Genomic DNA, 20,653 nt, shown 5'->3' on the forward strand with positions numbered 1-20,653 from the left:
ATATGTGTACTTGTGGGAGTCAGATGATGTGAGAGGTTGGAGGTACGAGTGAGAAGGATAGATTAATTTTGAAAAAAGAAAAACAAACAAACAAACAAAACCACAAAGAATAAGTCCAAATAGGGCACCAGCATTGGAGCTGATGGTGTCTGAGAAGGGTAGGTGTCATAATCAGCTACGTGGTGGAGGAGTGTAATTAACTGGTGGGTTCATCATACCCACTACCCAGAAAAGCTGATTTACTGAGACAGTGTTATTGAAGTAGAGAAAGAGTTTCATAAGCACAGAACCAGCTAAATAGAAGACCGGAGTTTTACTATTACTCAACTTAGCCTCCCTGAAAATTTGGAAGCTGGTGTTTTTTAAAGGGTAATTTGGCAGTCAGGGGGCCAGGGAATAGGAAATGCTGACTGGTTGGGTCAAGGATGAAATCATAGAGAGTCAGAGCTTGTGTTCTTGTGCTGAGTGAATTCCTGGTTGGGGGCCGCAAGAGCAGATGAGCCAGTTTGCCCATCTGAGTGGTGCCAGCTGGTCCATCAGAATAAAGGGTCTGAAAAATACCTAGAACGTCAATATTCGGTTTTACAATAGTAATGTTGAAAGGAGTTAGTTAGCTTGGACACAAAGCAAGGGAAGGGTCCCCGAAGAGATCCCGGCCCACAGGGTCAGTGCCTTACCCCACATAACATAAAAAGCAGCCTGGGAAAAAATTCAAGCTACTGGCACCCATAAGGGAACTAGCATAGGAACTAGCATAGAACTAGCATGTGCCTGGAGACATGCCCACGGCTGCACAGATGGAAAAGCCTCTGGCCCATTTGGATAAAAGCTTGCACAAAACTTCAGCTCACTCAGACAAAAGAACAACGCCTGGCATAGAAATGCCTTTGTCCTTTGTATAGTCAGTTGGCTTCCAGGATGAAGTTGCTTCTACTTTTGTGGGCATGGGCATAGTGGGCTCTGGTGGGTTCCAGTGGGCACTCTACTTTCCTTTTTGGACTGTAAGTTCAGCCTCTATGAGTCATCACTTCAGCCCCTGATAGGTCTTGGGCCAAGCTAAGCAGCATCTAAGAATCATCATTGCAGCTCCTGACTAGTCCTGGGCCAAGGCTCCTTGCCAAGCTGTGTTCTCCAAGACAGCTGGCGGACTAAGCACATTGCTTCCCCTTTGCAGTCCATAAAGACCCCAGCCTCACAGGGGACACCCCTTCTGGCCCCCACGCTCTGCTGGCAGAGAGCTTTCTTCTTTCGCTTATTAAACTTTCGCTGTAACCCCACCTTTGTGTCCACGCTCCTTAATCATCTTGGAGGTAGGACAAAGAACTCCGGGGGTTATATCAGACAACTACGGACTGTTAATCTTGGTGCATTGCTGAGACTACAACAGTGTTTTGTATAGGCGCGACTGGAGAGGTTAGGAATCTTGTGGCCTCTGGCTACATAATTTCTGAGCCATAATTTCTAATCTTATGGCTAATTTGTTAGTTTTACAAAGGAGATCTGATTCCCAAGCAGGGAGGTGGTTGTTTCAGGAAGGGACTATTATCTTTGTTTCAGAGTTAAACAGCAAAAATTCCTCTCATAGTTAGCTTGGCCTGTGTCCAGGAATGAGCAAGGGCAGCTTGGAGGTTAGAAGCAAAATGGAATCAGTTAGGTCAGATTTGTCATAATTTTTATAAAGGCAGTTTCAGTAACACAAGAAATAAAGCGAGTCCTACTACTGTTTATTTTAATCCTAGAATGTCAGAGCCAGAAGAGACCCTGCAGGACAAATCTCTTGTGGTTTCTGAATAATGATCCTCAGACTCATGCTGTGATAAAGTTTTCACCCCTACTCTACAAAATGAGGACAATATGGAAAATATAATCAGGTTTTTTATAATTTCATAAAATAAAATAGATTCCACTCCATTCTTCTATAAGTATGACCTCCCTATAATGTTGATACTAAAAATTTTTCTATGAAAAGATGCTAATAGAGGATAGTTGCTTTAATGCCCTTACTTGGACATTAAAATTAAAAATTAGAAATCTCGGCTGGGCCTGGTGGCTCACGTCCGTAATGCCAGCACTTGGGAGGCCGAGGCAGATGGATTACTTGAGGTCAGGAGTTTGAGACCAGGCTGGCCAACATGGTGAAACCCTGTCTCTACTAAAAATACAAAATAGGTGGGCAAGGTGACTCGTGCCTGTAATTCCAGCATTTTGGGAGGCTGAGGTGGGTGGATCACCTGAGGTCAAAAGTTCGTGACCAGCCTAGCCAACATGGTGAAACCCTGTCTCTACTAAAAATATAAAAATTAGCCGGGTGTGGTCTTGGGCGCCTGTAATCCCAGCTACTGGGGAGGCTGAGGCAGGATAATTGCTTGAACCCAGGAGGCGGAGGTTGCAGTGAGTGGAGATCATGCCACTGCACTCCAGCCTGGGTGACAGAGTGAGACTCCATTTCAAAAAAAAAAAAAAGTTAGCTAGGTGTAGTAGCACACACTTGTAGTCCCACCTACTTCGAGCCTGAGGTAGGAGAATTGCTTGAGCTTGGGAGTTGGAGGTTGCAGTGAGCCAAGATCCTGCCATTGCATTCCAGCCTGGGCTACACAGTGAGACTCTGTCTCAAAAAAAAAGAAAATTAAGAAATCTCAGGTTTAATTATTTTTTACATTTTATCACCTGTGAAATACAAAAGTCTGGCAACTACTGAATAGTCAAATCCCTCCTTCTATAGCAGAAATCCCGGGCCGGGCGCGGTGGCTCACGCCTGTAATCCCAGCACTTTGGGAGGCCGAGGCGGGCGGATCACGAGGTCAGGAGATCGAGACCATCCTGGCTAACACGGTGAAACCCCGTCTCTACTAAAAATACAAAAATTAGCCAGGCGAGGTGGCAGGCGCCTGTAGTCCCAGCTACGCGGGAGGCTGAGGCAGGAGAATGGCGTGAACCCCGGGGGGCGGAGCCTGCAGTGAGCCGAGATCGCGCCACTGCACTCCAGCCTGGGTGAAAGAGCGAGACTCTGTCTCAAAAAAAAAAAAAAAAAAAGAAATCCCTCCTTCTATAGTTAAGACTCAGTGGTAGAGAAATAAGTGGTCCAAGATAAAACCCCAGTTTGGTCAGACACTACTGACGGTGGCTATGTGGAGGACATTCCTTTAACTGTCTCTTTTCTGATTTTGCCTTTTCTTTAAGCATGTTCTACTCCACATGAGCACCCTCCAGGCAAACCAGATCCTGTCCAGAGCAGCTTTTTTAATCATCTAGATCCTAGCTTATTCCCCCAAAGCACCCCCAAATTATTGGTATCTGCCACTATTTCTCCATCCCATCACTACTTTCCCCACATCAATACCAGACCCCACCCATTGCCTACTTCTGAGTTTTCTCTTTTACTTCAAAAATTGTTCTTTGGAGGAATTACTTGGATGCTGATACTGTTTCGAAGCAATAATTATGGATTTTATTATACATTTAATTACCTATTGTAATGTTTGTGGATGTCTCTGCTTCTCCACCTAGATTATGAACACCTAAAGAGCAATAGTTGTGTTTTCTCTTCCTTCTAGTACCTAGTACACTCCCACTGTCTTAGGTACTCAAATATATGTAGACTAATGAATAAATGGACACAGTCTTTGCAGAGTGAGTGCTTTAATATTTTGATAAATACAGAGATTTCTTTATTGTGCTCCTCAGTTTACAAATGACAGACATGAACCAGGGGACTGGGTCCAGATGGGAGTAAGGAGGAAGCCAAGAAAATCATTTATCCTTGGGGCTCTGGTCAGTTTTAGTTGTAAATGAGAAGGGAAGAAAATAACACGAAGTTGAGGCAGTAGGAAGAAGAAATGAAGAATCCCTGAGTGAGGACAGGAGTCTGGGAATGACTCCACGGTGCACCCGCACCCTGTTTCATCTCAGGCGGCATCCTGTCAGCCAGTAGGAGAGTGGCCGGCCTGAACAGTGCAACCTCCATTCTACCCTGTGGAGAAAAAAGACATGGTTCTCGCCTCACACTCAGTAACTCCTCCACACACATGACCCAGTTCGTGGTGAGTCTCGCATGTGGAGCATCATCGCCCAGAATCCCCGTCATTGCTAGCCCTCTGGTCTGTCCTCCACTGTCCCCTCTGACGAATCCTGTAAAACTCTCTCATCTCTGGTGTTTGCCTGCTTCCCTGGATCAACGTTTCTACATTTTAAAATCTTCATGTCTCCCTGAAGGGGTAAGCACTGTTTTATAGGGCTGAGAGTTACTTATTAAAAAAAAAAAAAAGTCCCAGGTACAACCATTGATTCTCCCTCCAGAAAGGATCAGCATAATGATCGCTGTCAATTCTTTTCTGTGGTGTTTTGAGTATGCAAGGGATTTGACTCCTTCCACGGTCGCCTACAGAGGCAGCCATTTGTGTTACTTATATATCTAGTTTGAAGCTCAGAAAAGGTGACTATCTGAATGTCCACCGTTGGTGAGCTCACAGCTTTGTGGGTGTCCAGGCTGGAGTGCAGTGGCGCGATCTCAGCTCACTGCAACCTCTGGCACCGGGTTCAAGCGATTCTCCTGCCTCAGCCTCCCAAGCAGCTTGCCTTAAGGAGCATGGACGCAAAGCAAGGGAACGGTCCCCAGAGAGATCCCGGCCCACAGGGTCAGTGCCTCATCCCCACATAACATAAAAAGCAGCCTGGGACAGGCGCCCACCACCACACCCGGCTAATTTTTGTATTTTTTAGTAGAGACAAGGTTTCACCATATTGGCCAGGCTGGTCTCGAACTCCTGACTTTGGGATCCACCCAACTCAGCCTCCCAAAGGGCTGGGATTACAGGAGTGAGCCACCACGCCTGGGAGTCACTTTTTTTTTTTTTTTTAAACTAAAGTCTCACTCTGCCGCCCAGGCTGCAGTGCAGTGGCGTGATCTCAGCTCACTGCAGCCTCCACCTCCCAGGTTCAAGCGATTCTTCTGCCCCAGCCTCCCGAGTAGCTGGGACAACAGGTATGCGCCACCATGACCAGCTAATTTTTTGTATTTTTAATAGAGATGGGGTTTCACCATGTTGGCCAGGCTGGTCTCGAACTCCTGACCTCAAGTGATCCACCAGCCTCGGCTTCCCAAATTCTGAGACTACAGGCTTGAGCCACCATGCCCGGTCCACAATTTTAATTAAAAAAAATTGTCAATTATGGCCACAGGGCCCATGCAGCAGCCATAATTGTATTGCTTAACTCCTCCCATCCCTACAGTTGATTGGACCAAGGAGGCATACGTGGTCCAAGTGGAACCAGTCAGATTCTCTATCCCAGGAACTTGGACCGGGACTGAGCCTAGCCAGTCCCTGTGGTTGCTTAGGACTTTCGCCCATTAACTTCGCAGCACCCTTTGTCCTTTAGACTGTGGAGCAGAGAAAGTTAGTCTGGAGAGACAGTAGTGAAGCAAATGCACCAAGAGAAGCTGAAACCTGCTATGGAAAGCTTGCTGAAAATTTCCAGCCCTGGGTCCATGCTCTTCCTGAGGCCCAGCTGCAGCCCCCTTGAGTGGGCTCAGTGAGACATCTGGGCCTCCCAGAATAAATTTCCCCCAGCTAGCTCAAGTTGTTTTCTGTTACTGCAACCAGAAGAGTTTTGTTTAATACAATATCGTAGAAGAACCAGATCTCGGAGTTCCAAGCCCGTCCACTATCCTACATCTTTCTAGACACTGCAAGCACATGCCCGTGAGTCCTTGCCTACTGCCCTTTTCTCTGTCACGCCCTCCTTCGTGGGACTCTGCGCGCTGAGTCCCACCGTGTCCTCCTCACCAGTTGTTCATCCCCCGTGCACCGGACACAATCCTTTTTGCGCAGTGGATGCCTGCAAGAAGGTTGGGATTCAGCAGATCTGAAAGGGAGGAAGAGAAAACCTGTGAGGGCACAGAAGACAGTCCCAAAGATGGAGGCAGACACCAGCCCTCCCTGGACAGGCCTATGCCACCTAGGGGCTTCCAGTTGAGGCAAAGGCTCTCTCCCAGGGGCCCATTTAGACATCCCTACAATGGCTGCTAGAGGTTGGAGGTGAAAGGGGGTGTGGGCAGAAGGGGCAAGAGGCCTGAGATTTGGGCCTGTTCACTACTATTCTTCCTAACCAGAGTAGTTGGTGGTTCACTCAAAGTTTGTGGGAGGTTTCTAGGAAGAGGAAATGCCAAAACACCACAGAGGTATGTCCCGCCTAGTGAGCGGGGGTCTTCAGGTGAGGAGCCCAGGGACATTAGTCAGTGTGCAAAGGCAGAGGTGAGGGGCAGAGTCATGGGCCCTGTCGAGCCTCCTGGATCAGCTCTGAGGAGGGAGTTTGCACTTGGTCTTTGGTCAGATCATTAGCTGAAGATAGTACTCCGGAATGGTTAAGAGCCTGTGAGGCCACTAGTCTGGTATTCAATGCTGGTTCTCTTTCTGAGCGTCAGTTTGCTGTTTTGTAAAGTGGGGATCAAAAATGGTTTCTACTGCATGAAAGTTGGATGAAATAAGCTAAATACGTAAAGGGCTTAGTGTATAATATTCTCTCAATAAACATTGGCTGCTGCAACTGTTCTACCACTACCAGCTGTGTACGGAGGAGCCTTCCTGGATCCTACTCAGGGACTCCATAGAATCTCCTAACTGGATGGGCATTAGGGACACTACTCCAGCCCTCTGCTCAGTAAAGGGATTCCCTGATTTTTTGAACCATATCTCTGGGGCCATTCCCAGGCTGTGTGTGGGAAGAGAAGTTCTGTGAGCAGAGCCTGGTTGCCGCTCTCGTCTCTCCCACCCTGGGGCCCTGGCCAGACCTTGACAGTCTACGTGGCAAAGGTTTTCTGAGTAACTCTTATAATCGTTGCACCAGTAGTGGCTGTTGATCTGGAAGAGGCCATAGTCAAAGCTTCCATCTGCATTTTCATTGATCTTTGATATGTTGAACTTGCTTTCCACAAAAGCCAGGCACAGCCCTTAGAGTAGGGAGAAGAACATCAGGATTTAGGGGGGACCAAGCTGAGTGAGAAGGGAGATGGAGGAGAAAGGCAGGCAAGGTATCAGACAAAAGGAACAAGGCCTGGGAGGCAAGATAGGACTAGAGGGCTTGAAACCTCCATTGACTTGCCCTCTTATCCTGTGGTCCATCCACCCACTCATAAGTACAACCACTCATCTGTCCATCTATTCATGTGTTTTGCACTTACTGAGCACCTACTGTGTGCCAGGAACTGTGCAAAGCCCAGTGAGGGACATTTCAGTTGGGTCAAACACAGATGCTGCCTTCAAGGGGCCTGTATTACAAGCTTAAAAATATGTACCTAAGGCCGGGCGCGGTGGCTTAAGCCTGTAATCCTAGCACTTTGGGAGGCTGAGGCGGGCGGATCACGAGGTCAGGAGATCGAGACCATCCTGGCTAACACGGTGAAACCCTGTCTCTACTAAAAATACAAAAATTAGCTGGGCGTGGTGATGGGTGCCTGTAGTCCTAGCTACTGGGGAGGCTGAGGCAGGAGAATGGTGTGAACCCAGGAGGCGGAGCTTGCAGTGAGCCAAGATTGCGCCACTGCACTCCAGCCTGGGTGACAGAGCGAGACTCTGTCTAAAAAAAAAAAAAAGGTACCTAAAAAACCCTACAAAGCAAGATAAAAGGACAAAAGTGTTGCAAGACAGGTGCACACAAATCCTGGGCAAAAGGGAGATATCCCTTCCATGCAGGAGGAGAAAGCCTTTGTACTAGCTGTCCCCTCTGCCTGGAGTGTTCTTCCCCGGGACATTTGGGTGACCAGGTCCTTCATTTAATTCGGTGCTGCTCAATGTCACCTCCTCAGAGAGGCCTTCCCTGACTTCCCCATCTAAACAGTGTCACCATTGCTCCCCCTGCTTTATTCTTCTTCATAGCATTGATCACCACCAGGCAGTACGTTATGAGTGTGTTTGTTGCTGCTGTCTTCCCCTAGGATGTGAACATTACAAGGGAAGGGAATTTGTTTATCTCTACATCCCCAGCGCCTAAAACGTAATAAGTGCTCAGATAATAACTTGAGTGAATACAGCGTGTTGGGAAAGGCTTTTTTGAAGGGGGCTGCTTTTTGAACTTGGCTTTGAAAGATGAACAGGAGAGAAAGAAGCTGGCCGTATAGGACATGACTAGGAGAGGAGGAGAAATGGCAGGGGAGGGGCCGATGGTACTCACAGTCACTCAGGGAGTAACCCTCAAACCCATCCAAGTCCTCCAGCTGCAGCACCTGGGCCAAGTCACAGCGACTGATGAGGCTGGCCTGATTTAGGGCAAGAAAGCTGCTGACCAAGTAGATGAGTAGCACCTTTGTCATCCTCGGAGGGGGAGAGGCGCAGCTGAGGGCTGACGGTTCTTAGGGTCTTGCAGACTTTCTGCTGTTCTTCTCTGAGATCCTGGGGAATCTGGAGAGGGCAGCCAGATTTCCTTACTCACTCACTGCTCCAACCTGGCTGTTTCCAATCTCTTTTCTCTTGTTTATTATTTTATAGATTTTTATTTATCATGGAAAATTAAACATTTAAAAAAGGAAAGAGAATAGTATCATGAACCTCCATACACCCACTTCTGAGCTTCAACATTTAAAAACCAAGGCCAATCTTTCTTTGTTGTTGTTTGTTTTTTAGTTTTTTATTTTTTAGAGATGGGGGTCTCACTCTGTTGACCAGGCTGGTCTTGAACTCCTGGCCTCAAATGATCCTCCCATCTCAGCCTCCCAAAGTGCTGGGATTATAGGTGTGAGCCACCACACCTGGCCAATCTCATTTCATCCATAGGTCCTCTTATATGGGTACCCAGCTATGGGTAGTATTTGGATATTGGGATGGGGAGTGAGGTTGGCAAAGGAGATTACTGAAGACTATCTCCACCAGCATATGTGTGTATGTATCTGAGCATGTGCTTTTAGAAGGAGGGCCAGGACACTGGGTGCTAATCTCCCCACAACCCCACTCCCCCAGACACATGACACATGATTTTTCCCAAGGGCCTACCCTGCCTGGTACAATTCTTGGTGGGCTGGCTGTAGACATAACCTTCACTTTCACATTGTGTGTGTGTGTGTGTGTGTGTGTGTGTGTGTTGTGTGTCTGTGTGTTTGGGGAAAAGCAAGGGCCCTAGATTCACACTGTCTGCTTTCAAATCCTGGGCTGCTATATGACTCTGGGCAACATACTCAACCTTTCTGGGCCTCATTTGTAAAATGAAGATATGCTAATACCTACCTAAAAGGGTTGTTTTGATGATTAAATGAAATAATGCCCAGATCTTGGTTCACATTCCACACAAAAGGCAACCGGGACTCTTGGAAATGTGGCTGATTCCCAGGCTGCAGCAGGAAAGGTTATGAGATGTCTGGATTATCTTGCTGTACAAGAAATTTAAAAAGTACTCAAAATATGGATTGGGGCATGTCAAATGGACACAAGAGCTAGCTCAAAGGGGCACCGACTGGCCAGATCTACAACGATATTTTTTGGTAACAGCATTATTGAGATATAATTCATGTATCATACAATTAATTCAGTTAAAGTACAATTCAATGGTTTTCAGTATGTTTGCAGAGTTGTACAACTGCCACCTCACTTGATTTTAGAATATTTTCATCAATCCAAAACAAAACCCTGCACCCATTTAGCAGTCACTGCCCATCACCCTCCTCCCAACCCCTGGCAACCACTAATCTACTTTCTGTCTCTATGGATTTGCCTCTTCTGGACATTTCATACACATGGAGTTACATAAAATATGGCATTTGTATCTGGCTTCTTTCACTTAGCATAATGATTTCAAGGTTCATTCAGGTTGGAGCACACAATGATACTTCATTCCTTTCTATGGTTGAATAATATTCCATTGTATGAATAGACCATACTTTGTCTATCCATTCATTAGTTGATGGACATTTGGGTTGTTTCTATTTTTGGCTATCATGAAGAATTCTACTATGAACATTCACATACTAGTTTTTGTGTGGATATATGTTTTTATTTCTTTGGAGTAGAGTTGCTGGGTCATGGGGTAACCTTAGGCTTAAGCTTATGAGGCCTACCAGATTTCCAAAGTGGCTGCACCATTTTGCATTCCCATCAGCAGTGTATGAAGGTTCCAATTTCTCTACATTCTCACCAACGCTTGTTATTATCTGTCTTCTTGACAAAAGGTATCCCAGTGGGTGTGAACTGGTATCACCCTGTTGTTTTAATTTGCATTTCCCAGATGGCTATGGATGTTGATCATCTTTTTATGTGCTTATTGGCCATTGTATATCTTTGGGAAAATGTCTATTCGGAACCTTTGCCCAGTTTCAAATTGAGTTGTCTTTTTATTACTCTTTATTAAGAGTTCTTTATGTATTCTGGATACTAGACCAGCATCAGATAAATGGCAGATATTTTTTTCCCATTCTGTGGGTTGCCTTTCACTTTCTTGGTGGTGTTCTTTGAGGCCCCAAAGTTTTTAATTTTGATGATGTGCAGTTTATCTATTTGTCCTTTTGTTGCATGTGCTTTTGGTGTCATATCTAAGAAACCATTGCATACTGGTTTCCAATGGTTTCCAGTGTAATCTAGGACAATTAGACCATCAAAATAAATGACACTAACAGATTATACATTAAATGCAATAGGAATCCATGAGCCCACAATAATAATAAATTGACAAAAAGATACATAGTGTGGAGCTGACCTCTTCCTGACAATAAAAGGCCAATTGATAAGTGTGGAGGAAGTCATGGAGTTGAAAAATAATCACCATTTTGCAACCATCATAGATTGATTTGAGAATGAATCATCATTGCATGCTAAATCTGAGGTGGCGGGAAGACTGCTGAAGAACTGGATATATCCATGATCTTATAGGGTCTCCCCACAGATTTCTTATTAGTTGCACAGAAAGAAAAAACAAAACAGTATACAGTGGATAACCAGAGAGTATTTTGACCTTGCAATCAAAATTAACATCTCCAATGAGGGACAGAGGGACATTGTGTGCCTCCAGGTGTGATTCCCAAGGAGGACACATCACTTATGCAGTATTCCATCCAGGGATGCATAGCCTGTGTCTAATCCTGGAAAGTGAATCCCCAGCAGAAAACTTTGCTTTTAACACAAAGCAGCTCAAAGATAGCTCCCTTTCTAACCTCACGCAGTTCAAGGAAATCACTTTTCTTCTAACAACAAGCAGCCTGAAAGAGCAAAGGGTTAAACAGATAAGAGCTCAGGCACAGAAGGATGGGGGAAGTCTCCTGGGTAATCACCAAACTTCACACTTATACAATGGGCCCCAGTAAAACAGTGGGCCTTAATAACCACGTTCCTTTCTCTTTAGGTGCGCTAAGACAGGGAAGCTAAAAGCAGAATTGAGGGGTGTGCCTACAGCTGCAAGATGTGTGGGAACAGACACAGAAACTCTCCCTCCCAGATAAGCAAGACAAAGAGACACAGACTAAAAGTTGATGTGGTCGGGAATGGAGTGAGAGCCTATTAAAAACTCTGCTCTATTCAGATAGCACACCTGGTCCCAACTGAACCATCAGGCCCTAGGAGGATAAGACATCCCCTCCTCATGAACGCCCCCTCACTAGCCCATTTATAAAACCCTGACATTTTTACTACCACACGGCAACCCGCCTGGGACCTCTGTCTGTGACAGAGAGCTGTTCTTTCCTTTTGCCTATTAAACTCCTGCTCCAAACTCACCCAGTGTGTGTGTGCATCTGCGACCTCGATCTCCTTAAACGTGAGACCATGAACCTTGGTATTTACTCCAGACGACGAGGCTGCCTCTGTCTCTTGTTCTATCTGAGACTCATTCCACACCAGCCTGAGCTTCGGGCCATTCTCTTGCTTCTCCCATCTTCCTACCCCCAGAGCTGACAGATTTGGCAAATAAAATTTACAAGATGCCCTGTTAAATTAGAATTTCAAACAAACAACAACCTACTCCACACTGACTCAGGAGGGTCCCTCAGAGATAGATGTCACTGAGCCTCGGGAAGCAGGAAGCCCCATCCCTGCCCATTAAGCCCCCTCTCGGGGTTCCCTCGAGGAAGATAGTGGCTCCAGAAAGTATGTTCCCCCCCTTCCACAGCTTACCCCTCTCCCATCCCTCTCTGACCCTGGGTTCCAGCTGGCCCAGGGATTTCTGGGAGGATCTGTAGAACAAGGCTGTCTACAGTAGGAGCCTCTTCTTCCTCACCACCTACGCTTCAGCCCTGCCCAACTAACAGCTCTCCATGTTCTAAAGAAGGAGGGAGTGCCGGGCCACCCCAGCCTTCTGGAACCCCAGTTCTGTGATGTCATCCATCTCCTGGAAATACACGGGTTTTAACCAGGCAAATTGGCCAAGCGTCAGGCAGAAGTAGCAGCTGGGCCTGGCAGGACAGGTGACATCTGTGAGGAAAATGGCCGGGTGGGACAGGGTGGAGAGCACTGGCTGTTTCCTTCCTTTTTGGGAACAGCACCACCTTTGGGGGGACTCCTTTCCTCATGGGGTTTTAGTGGGGTCTGTCAGTCCTGGGGTCCTGCCCCCCACCACCCCCATAAGCATAGATGCTTGTGTGCCAGTCACTATATTTGTAAATGGAAGCTGGTGGAGCTGCTCAGCTTCCAACAGGAAGCCCGTGTGTGCAGGGCCAGAGGACACAGCCCATCTAAGGCGCTAAGCCTCTGTGAAGAGGGAGTGGAGTCTGGACAGGATTCCAGCCCCAGGGTCCACCCTTTCTGGGACCCAAACGCACCCTTCCCCTCCCTTCAATTCTCAGATTCAATAAATGTCCCCACTCACAGAACACGTTTGAGTTGGGTTTCTGTCACTTGCAGCCAAAAGAGGCAGTTGTAGTCGGCATCGGGTCAACCATCTGTGATACGGTGACCTGACACCCTGTCCCCTCCATGTGAAGACCACAACATCCCAACATCAGTAGTCACTGAGGAAGTCTGGGAGAAATTTCTACCAACTGTAGCAAAAAAGAGGCAAGGGAGAAAACATCTTGTTACTGACAGCCCACTCTTCCCTCTGAAACAGGGAGGCAGGATCTGACAGAAAAAAAGGACGAGGGGCTTCTAAGTGGGCAGTGCTGCCCCGTGCCCCTCCAGACTTCTCTTCCCAGCAGGGCAGCAGTGCATGGCACCCTGGGATAGGAGACCTGCAGGGGCAGAGGGGAGGCTGAACATGCTGGGGGCACCACTTCATGAGAAACCATTTGTGGCCAAAAATCTACATGGGTTTCAGATGACCTGGATGAACTTGTCTCTGTAGAGTTGAGAGTCCTGGGCAGGAGGAAAGGTTTCCGTAGCCGAGGACCACATGCTTGGAAATCTGATCTCTGAAACTTAAGATCTGAGAGAGGATGGTCTCTGCGGCATTCAAAGGGGGTCCAGAGGGACCCTCCACCTCCAGCCCCCTAGCTGTGGCAAACATGGGTAGATTCCTACGCATTCAAACAACTGGAAAACCCAAGCTGGGGCCCATGAGTCGAGTCAGCTCAGGGCAAGAGGACAGATGGATGCCATAGGCCATCTGTCTCAATATTTGCAAGTTGTAAATTGAACTAACAGACTGTTAAATTATGTCCTACCCTCATCCTCTGACAAATATTTCTTTGAAAGGATATTTTAAAAATTTTAAAATGTGTATGAAGCTATGATTTGTATTTTTTTTTTCTTTTTTGATGGAGTCTCACTCTGGAGTGATCTCGGCTCACTGCAACCTCTGCCTCCCGGGTTCAAGCAATTCTGCCTCAGCCTCCCGAGTAGCTGGGACTACAGGTGCATGCTGCCATGCCTGGCTAATTTTTTTTTTGTATTTGAGCATAGACAGGGTTTCTCCTTGTTGCCCAGGCTGGTCTTGAGCTCCTGAGCTCAGTCAATCTGCCTGCCTTGGCCTCCCAAAGTGCTAGGATTACAGGCGTGAGCCACCACCCCTGGCTGATCATGTTATGTTATGTATGTTAAATATGTCCTATCCCCATCCTCTGACGAATATGCCTTTAAAAGGATAAAATTTTAAAATATGTATGAAGCTATGATTTGTATATGACAGAAAGTTAGCAAAATGTCAAAGATCATGAAATTTCATGTTTATTGCACATGTCTGGGTGCTCTGTTGATGGGCTGACAATATTGGGATGAAAGATATGTGGAACTTATAAATTACTGAAACTATTCCATGAAACGTATTTTTCTTATCTTTCTTTCAGCCAAATCGGTAATTATGTTATTATCATCAAGATTTGAAAATACATGTAAGGATTAAAACAATCATATTCAAAGTACAAATATCTTAATATTTTCATCAAAATTATGTTTATGTAAAAAATTTAATTTTATCAGGAATATTTTCCCAAAAGTTAGTTTTCTTTTCAAATATTGAAAAGTATCTATTAAACCAAAAGGCAACATACAAATTAGAATTAGTCAAATTTTTACGTCAAAATGATTGAAATAAATCCATTTTATTTTGATTTTTGAAAACTTGATTAATTTTTATTAAATTTAAATTCATAATTCTAGCATTCAGTGACCACCTCGTTGCCAATGTAAAGAATAGGCATCATGGTTTGTCTGAGGGCTAGACATAGATACAAATTTCAGAGTAATGTGTAATGTGATTTGTTTAACCCTTTTTCTGTTTGCCCAGAGAACACTCACTGGTGGCACCTGCAGCTGACATGTTGAAACCCCGTCTCTACTAAAAAACAAAAAATATAAAAATTAGCCAGGCCTGTTGGCATGCACCTGTAATCCCAGCTACTCGGGAGGCTGAGGCACAAAAATCACTTGAACCCAGGAGGTGGAGGTTGCAGTGAGCCAAGATCACGCCCCTGCACTCCAGCCTGGGAGACAGAGCAAGACTCCATCTTAAAAAAAAAAAAAAAAGAAAGAAAGAAAGAAAAGAAAAAAGAAGACAGATCAGTAGTTGCTTGAGAGCAGGAAGCAGGATCACCAAGGGCAACAAGGAAACTTTTTGTGGGGATGGATATCTTCACTATCTTGATTGTGATTATCATTTCAGGTGTATACCAAGGGTCAGATGTTACCAAATTGTAATCTCTATATATGCACAGTTTATTATATGTCAATACCTCAATATATCTGCCTAAAATGTTTAAAAATTACTGTAATTATACAAAATATATTTTATGAAAAGGAAGTTATGGGTGGGCATGGTTGAGAACCACAGCATCAGGTAGATTCAGAAGTGGGGAAAAGCATCTCCCACTTCCCCTTCTTCAGGCCAGCGTGCTGTGCAGTTTACCCAGTGGACACTAGAGGACAGCAGCGACTCAGGCAGAGGAAGTGGGCGTTTCAGGGCTTGAATACTTAGAATTCTCTGCTCTGTGCTCCCTATCCTGGGCGGTGGGCGGTGGGTGTTAATACCCCCATAATACCCAGTTACAGCTGGGACTTGGGCCCTGGTCTCTGGCTCCTGATTCCACCTTGTTGGTCCCGCAACACCAGGAGAGCTCCCTGTCCTCCCAGATTTTATTTTATTTTTTTTTGAGATGGGGTTTTGCTCCTGTTGCCCAGGCTGGAGTGCATTGGCGTGATCTCGGCTCACCGCAACTTCCGCCCCCGGGTTCAAGCGATTCTCCTGCCTCAGCCTCCTGAGTAGCTGGGATTACAGGCATGCACCACCACCCCCGGCTAATTTTGTATTTTTAGTAGAGACGGGGTTTCTCCATGTTGGTCAGGCTGGTCTCGAACTCCCGACCTCAGGTGATCTGCCCCCCCACCTTGGCCTCCCAAAGTGCTGGGATTGCAGGCGTGAGCCATGGTGCCTGGCACTCCCATTTCTTTTTAAAAGGATATCCTGACTCCAGTGAGATAGCAGCCATAGTTCCCTGTCTGTTATCTGCAGGGCTGATATGGAGGATTGCAGATGTCACCAAAGAGTTGTGGTTCTCAGGCTGGGCACAGTGGCTCACGCCTGTAATCCCAACACTTTGGGAGACCCAGGCGGGTGGATCACATGAGGTCAGGAGTTTAAGATCAGCCTGGCCAACATGGCAAAACCCATCTCTCCTAAGAATACAAAAAATTATCTGGGCGTGGTGGCACACACCTGTAGTCCCAGCTACTCAGAAGGCTAAGGCAGGAGATTTGCTTGAGCCCAGGAGGTGAAGGTTGCAGTGAGCTGAGATCGCACCACTGCACTCCAGCCTGAGCGACAAGAGTGAGACTTGGTTTCAAAAACAAAAAATAAAAAAAGTTGTGGTTCTCAAGGGCCTTTGGAAGGCCTCCCAGCTTGCCTGAAATCCATGATTATAAAGCCCGTCAAAATTGCATCATCAGACGCTGCAACATCACAGGTTAGCATGTCACTGAGAAAACGACACACTGAAAGGTCATTTTTATGAGAGAGGGAAAGGAGAGAAGGTTCAATTGAGGGGTAGGAAAATATGATGGTGGAGCCCCCTTAGGGTGCTGCGATGGAAGCTTCCCCCAAAAAAGCAACAGTGGTCTGGGCACTGTGGCTCAGGCCTGTAATCCCAGCACTTTGGGAGACTGAGGCCGGTGGATCACTTGAGCTCAGGAGTTCGAGACCAGCCTGACCAACATGGCGAAACCCTGTCCCTACTAAAAATACAAAAATTAGCTGGGTGTGGTGGCGTGTGCCTGTAATCCCAGCTACTCGGGAGGCTGGGGCAGGAGAATCACTTAAACCTGGGAGGCGGAGGTTGCAGTGAGCTGAGATCACGCCACTGCACTCCAGCCTGGGTGACAGAGTGAGACTCCCTCTCAAAGAAAAAAAAAAAAGAAAGAAAAAGAAAAAAAAGCAAATTGTGAGCATACATTGAGCCATCCCAGTGTGTGAGGCATGATGCGGAACACTCTCTGCAGGGAGTCATCTCATCTTCACAGCACTCTTACTAAATAAACTGCAGAGAGGTGGCCGGGCACGGTGGCTCTCGCCTGTAATCCCAGCACTTTGGGAGGCCAAGGCGAGTGGATCATGAGGTCAGGAGATCAAGACCATCCTGGCTAACATGATGAAACCCCGTCTCTACTAAAAATCCAAAAAATTAGCCGGGTGTGGTGGCTGGCGCCTGTAGTCCCATCTACTCCTGAGGCTGAGGCAGGAGAATGGCGTGAACCCGGGAGGTGGAGCTTGCAGTGAGCCGAGATCGCGTCACTGCACTCCAGCCTGGGCTACAGAGTGAGACTCTGTCTCAAAAAAAAAAAAAAAAAAAAAAGATAATATGACTAAAAACTCGTAAACTCGTACATATGATTAACTAACTAACTTACAAATCCTGGAGGGACAGCAGGCCTTCAAATGAATTCTTACGTAACTCAGTCAAAGAATTTTCACTGAGAATTCTGAAAAATGAAACAGTTATGTCTACATCAAAATGCAAACTACAATTATTTGCTACACAGGACTAACTCCTGTATGTGGAGGAAAGCCGGGTAATGGTAATTTCTTTCTTTCTTTCTTTCTTTTTCTTTCTTTCTTTCTCTTTCTTTCATTCTTTCCTTCTTTCTTTCTTCTTTCTTTCTTTCCTTTCTTCCTTTCTTTCTTTCTCTTTCTTTCTTTCTTTCTTTCTTTCTTTCTTTCTTTCTTTCTTTCTTTCTTCTTTCTTTCTTTCCCTCCCTCCCTCTCTCTCTCTCTCTTTCTTTCTTCCTTTCTTTCAACAGAGTTTCCTTCCATTGCACTCCATCACCCAGGCTGGAGTGCAATGGTGCAATCTAGGCTCACTGCAGCCTCTGCCTCCCAGGTTCAAACGATTCTCATCTCTCAGCTTCCTGGGTAGCTGGGATTACAGGCATGCGCCACCAGGCCCAATTAATTTCTGCATTTTTAGTAGAGACACCTCACCTGGCTAATTTTTTCTTTTTTCTTTTTTTTGAGATGGAGTCTCCCTGTGTCACCAGGCTAGAGTACAGTGGGACGATCTCGGCTCACTGCAACCTCTGCCTCCCAGGTTCAAGCGATTCTCCTGCCTCAGCCTCCCGAGTAGCTGGGATTACAGGCACATGCCACCATGCCTAGCTAATTTAGCTAATTTTTGTATTTTTTATTTTTTAGTAGAGACGGGGTTTCAACATGTTGGCCAGGCTGGTTTCTATGTCCTGACCTCGTGATCTGCCCACCTCAGCCTTCCAAAGTGCTGGGATTACAGGTGTGAGCCACTGCACCTGGCCTAATTTTTGTATTTTTAGTAGAAACGGGGTTTACCATGTTGGCCAGACTGATCACAAACTCCTGACCTCAGGTAATCAGCCCACCTTGGTCTTTCAAAGTGCTGGGATTTCAGATATGAGCCACTGTGCCCAGCCCACTAACTTTCTGTTAGGTTTAGCCAACCCTGTGGCATCCTCCACAGCAACTGCCATTGCCCTTAGGCCAAGGTCACAAAAAATAGGAATTCCCTAAATGCCTGTTGCTGGTTCCAGTTTTCAGTGTCTCTCTGACATCTGTCCATTTTTGTGTAGACACCCAAGTTCTCAGTTATATTTTAAATTTTTGTCTACAGTTGATGGCTTTGACTTGCAGAATGGTCAGTTTGTTAAGTGTGTGAGGGGCTCAGTTCCCCATGCCGGAAGTGACAAGTTTAATATGAACTTTAATCAGATTCTTATTAATTTTTTTTTTCCAGAGGGAGTCTTGCTCTGTTGCCCAGGATGGAGTGCAATGCCACAATCTCAGCTCACTGCAACCTCCGCCTCCCAGGCTCAAGTGATTCTCCTGCCTCAGCCTCCCAAGTAGCTAGGATTACAGGCACACACCACCATGCCCAGCTAATTTTTGTATTTTTAGTGGAGACAGGGTTTCACCATGTTGTGTACATGTTGGTCAGGCTGGTCTCAAACTCCTGACCTCAGATGAACCACCCACCTCGGCCTCCCAAAGAAAATTGTTCTTCTTGGTGGGTCCTATCAAACAGTACAAAGGTGTTTTGTGTACTCCTTGCCATCACTTTTACTCTGCTCTATTCTTCATTATAGAACCTAATGATGTGTATGTTTGTGCGTGGTCTCTCTGCCCACTTTTAGTGGGAAGGAAAGCTCCTTGAAAGCATTGTGCCCTCAGTGTGTACTGAAAACCTCAGCTCTCTTCAAAAGGGGAGAAAACAAGGAGAGGTGGGAAGGTGGAAGATGTGCACACCAGGAGGGGCTATCTCAGCAACTAGGCTTATGTACGAGCCAGCCCAGTGAGCACACACAGAGATTAGTCATTGTGGCTTTTAACCACTGGGTGGCGCTGCTCACTAATTTTCCTAAGATCAAGTCAGCCAACAATTGCTTTTCAGTAACTCAATCCAGAACTCCAGGACCTAAATCCACACTCCAGGACCCAGCTTAAACTGCCATCTCGGTGGAGACACATCCCTGCACTGATCCCCTCACTCACAGCCAAGGGGCTTCATCACATTGACTTCCAACCCCTGCCCCCATGCCTTTGTGTGAAATTCATGATTAGACATTTAGTGAGGCCCCCCAGGTACAAAGGGCCCTGGATGGGAGCAGGGTAAATTAGAAGAAGTGGCCCCTGCCCTGAGAGAGGCTTTTTGAACTGGCTTAAGATAAGCAGTAGATGTAATGGATTAACCTCCCTCCTATGCATCCAGAGTGGTGTTGGTTATGTATCATCCCAGGAGAACTGAGAAAGCATTCACAAGTTGTCTGCGTTCTGTGGCTCGGATAAGAAACCTCACGCATATGGTCTGGAGGGGACAGGGAGGATTCCTTTTTTTTTTTTTTTTTTTGGAGACGGAGTTTCACTCTTGTTGCCCAGGCTGGAGTGCAGTCGCGCAATCTCGGCTCACAGCAACCTCCACCTCCTGGGTTCAAGCAATTTTCCTGCCTCAGCTTCCTGAGTAGCTGGGATTAGAGGCATGTGCCACCACGCCTGGCTAATTTTGTATTTTTAGTAGAGAGAGGTTTTCTCCATGTTGGTCAGGCTGGTCTCGAACTCCTGACCTCAGGTGATCTGCCCGCCTAGGCCTCCTAAAGCTCTGGAATTACAGGTGTGAACCGCCGCGCCTGGCCAAGACTCATTTTTTGATCAGAATGCAAGGGAGGAGCGAGGGAGGAGTTCTGAGTGTGTGCTAGGGGTGGAAATAACTGTTTCTTGATTCAAGTGATTTCTTGATTCTTTTGCTCATTACATGATTCCTTTTCCATCAGCTTTTGTGTTGTAGTTGTGGGAACTGGTAAGTGTCACCTGACTCTGTCTTGCCTCTTCCGGCAGAACTTGCAAGACAGAAGCAGCATTTCTCTGGCAAGGCAACCCGTAAGTACTAAATCTCTGCTGTGAGCCAGGCCCAATACTAGGCACTTTACTTATGTTAACCAGTGTAATTCTCCCAATAACCTGTAATTGTTGGTGTTTCTGTCTCCATTTTTTTTTTTTTTTTTCTGAGACGGAGTCTGGCTCTGTTACCCAGGCTGGAGTGCAGTGTCATGATCTCGGCTTGCTGCAAGCTCCGCCACCTGGGTTCAAGGGATTCTCCTGCCTCAGCCTCCTGAGTAGCTGGGATTACAGGCACGCACCACCACGCCCAGCTAATTTTTGTATTTTTAGTAGAGATGGGGTTTCACCATGTTGGCCAGAATGGTCTCAAGCTCCTGACTTCAGGCGATCCTCCCACCTCGGCCTCTCAAAGTGCTGGGGTTACAAACAAGAGCCACCGCGCCAGCCAGGAAGCAAAATAATT

General features: G+C 46.4%; 1 protein-coding gene across 6 annotated transcripts; it reads right to left on the bottom strand.

Annotated features, from left to right (window-relative positions):
• Nucleotides 1–3,631: 3,631 nt before the first annotated feature.
• LYZL6 (lysozyme like 6) lies at nt 3,632–12,230 on the bottom strand. Of its 6 annotated transcripts, XM_058446129.1 has the most exons (7): nt 12,084–12,230; nt 11,688–11,860; nt 9,213–9,316; nt 8,167–8,393; nt 6,788–6,946; nt 5,784–5,862; nt 3,632–3,970 (listed from the first exon to the last, which is right to left on the bottom strand). In XM_058446129.1, the coding sequence occupies exons 4-7, from the start codon at nt 8,303–8,305 to the stop codon at nt 3,901–3,903; spliced, it is 447 nt and encodes a 148-aa protein (XP_058302112.1). In that variant the 5' UTR covers nt 8,306–8,393; nt 9,213–9,316; nt 11,688–11,860; nt 12,084–12,230; the 3' UTR covers nt 3,632–3,900. The 6 variants fall into 6 exon arrangements, with proteins under 6 accessions (XP_058302112.1, XP_058302114.1, XP_058302110.1 ...); XM_058446131.1 differs by lacking the exon at nt 11,688–11,860 and having other exon boundaries at nt 5,784–5,835; nt 9,213–9,355; nt 12,084–12,229; XM_058446127.1 differs by lacking the exon at nt 11,688–11,860 and having other exon boundaries at nt 9,213–9,355; nt 12,084–12,229.
• Between the last annotated feature and the right edge of the window lie 8,423 nt (nt 12,231–20,653).

Source organism: Hylobates moloch, unplaced genomic scaffold, assembly GCF_009828535.3.
Source record: "Hylobates moloch isolate HMO894 unplaced genomic scaffold, HMol_V3 SCAFFOLD_10, whole genome shotgun sequence".
Lineage (NCBI taxonomy): Eukaryota > Metazoa > Chordata > Mammalia > Primates > Hylobatidae > Hylobates > Hylobates moloch.

Coding starts and splice junctions, on each gene's coding strand:
- LYZL6 (XM_032163028.2), bottom strand. CDS start 8,305: ATGACAAAGGTGCTACTCATCTACTTGGTCAGCAGCTTTCTTGCCCTA. Junction 6,947..8,166: donor GGGTTACTCCCTGAGTGACT/GTGAGTACCATC, acceptor CCCTACTCTAAG/GGCTGTGCCTGGCTTTTGTG. Junction 3,971..5,783: donor GCACGGGGGATGAACAACTG/GTGAGGAGGACA, acceptor TTTTCTCCACAG/GGTAGAATGGAGGTTGCACT.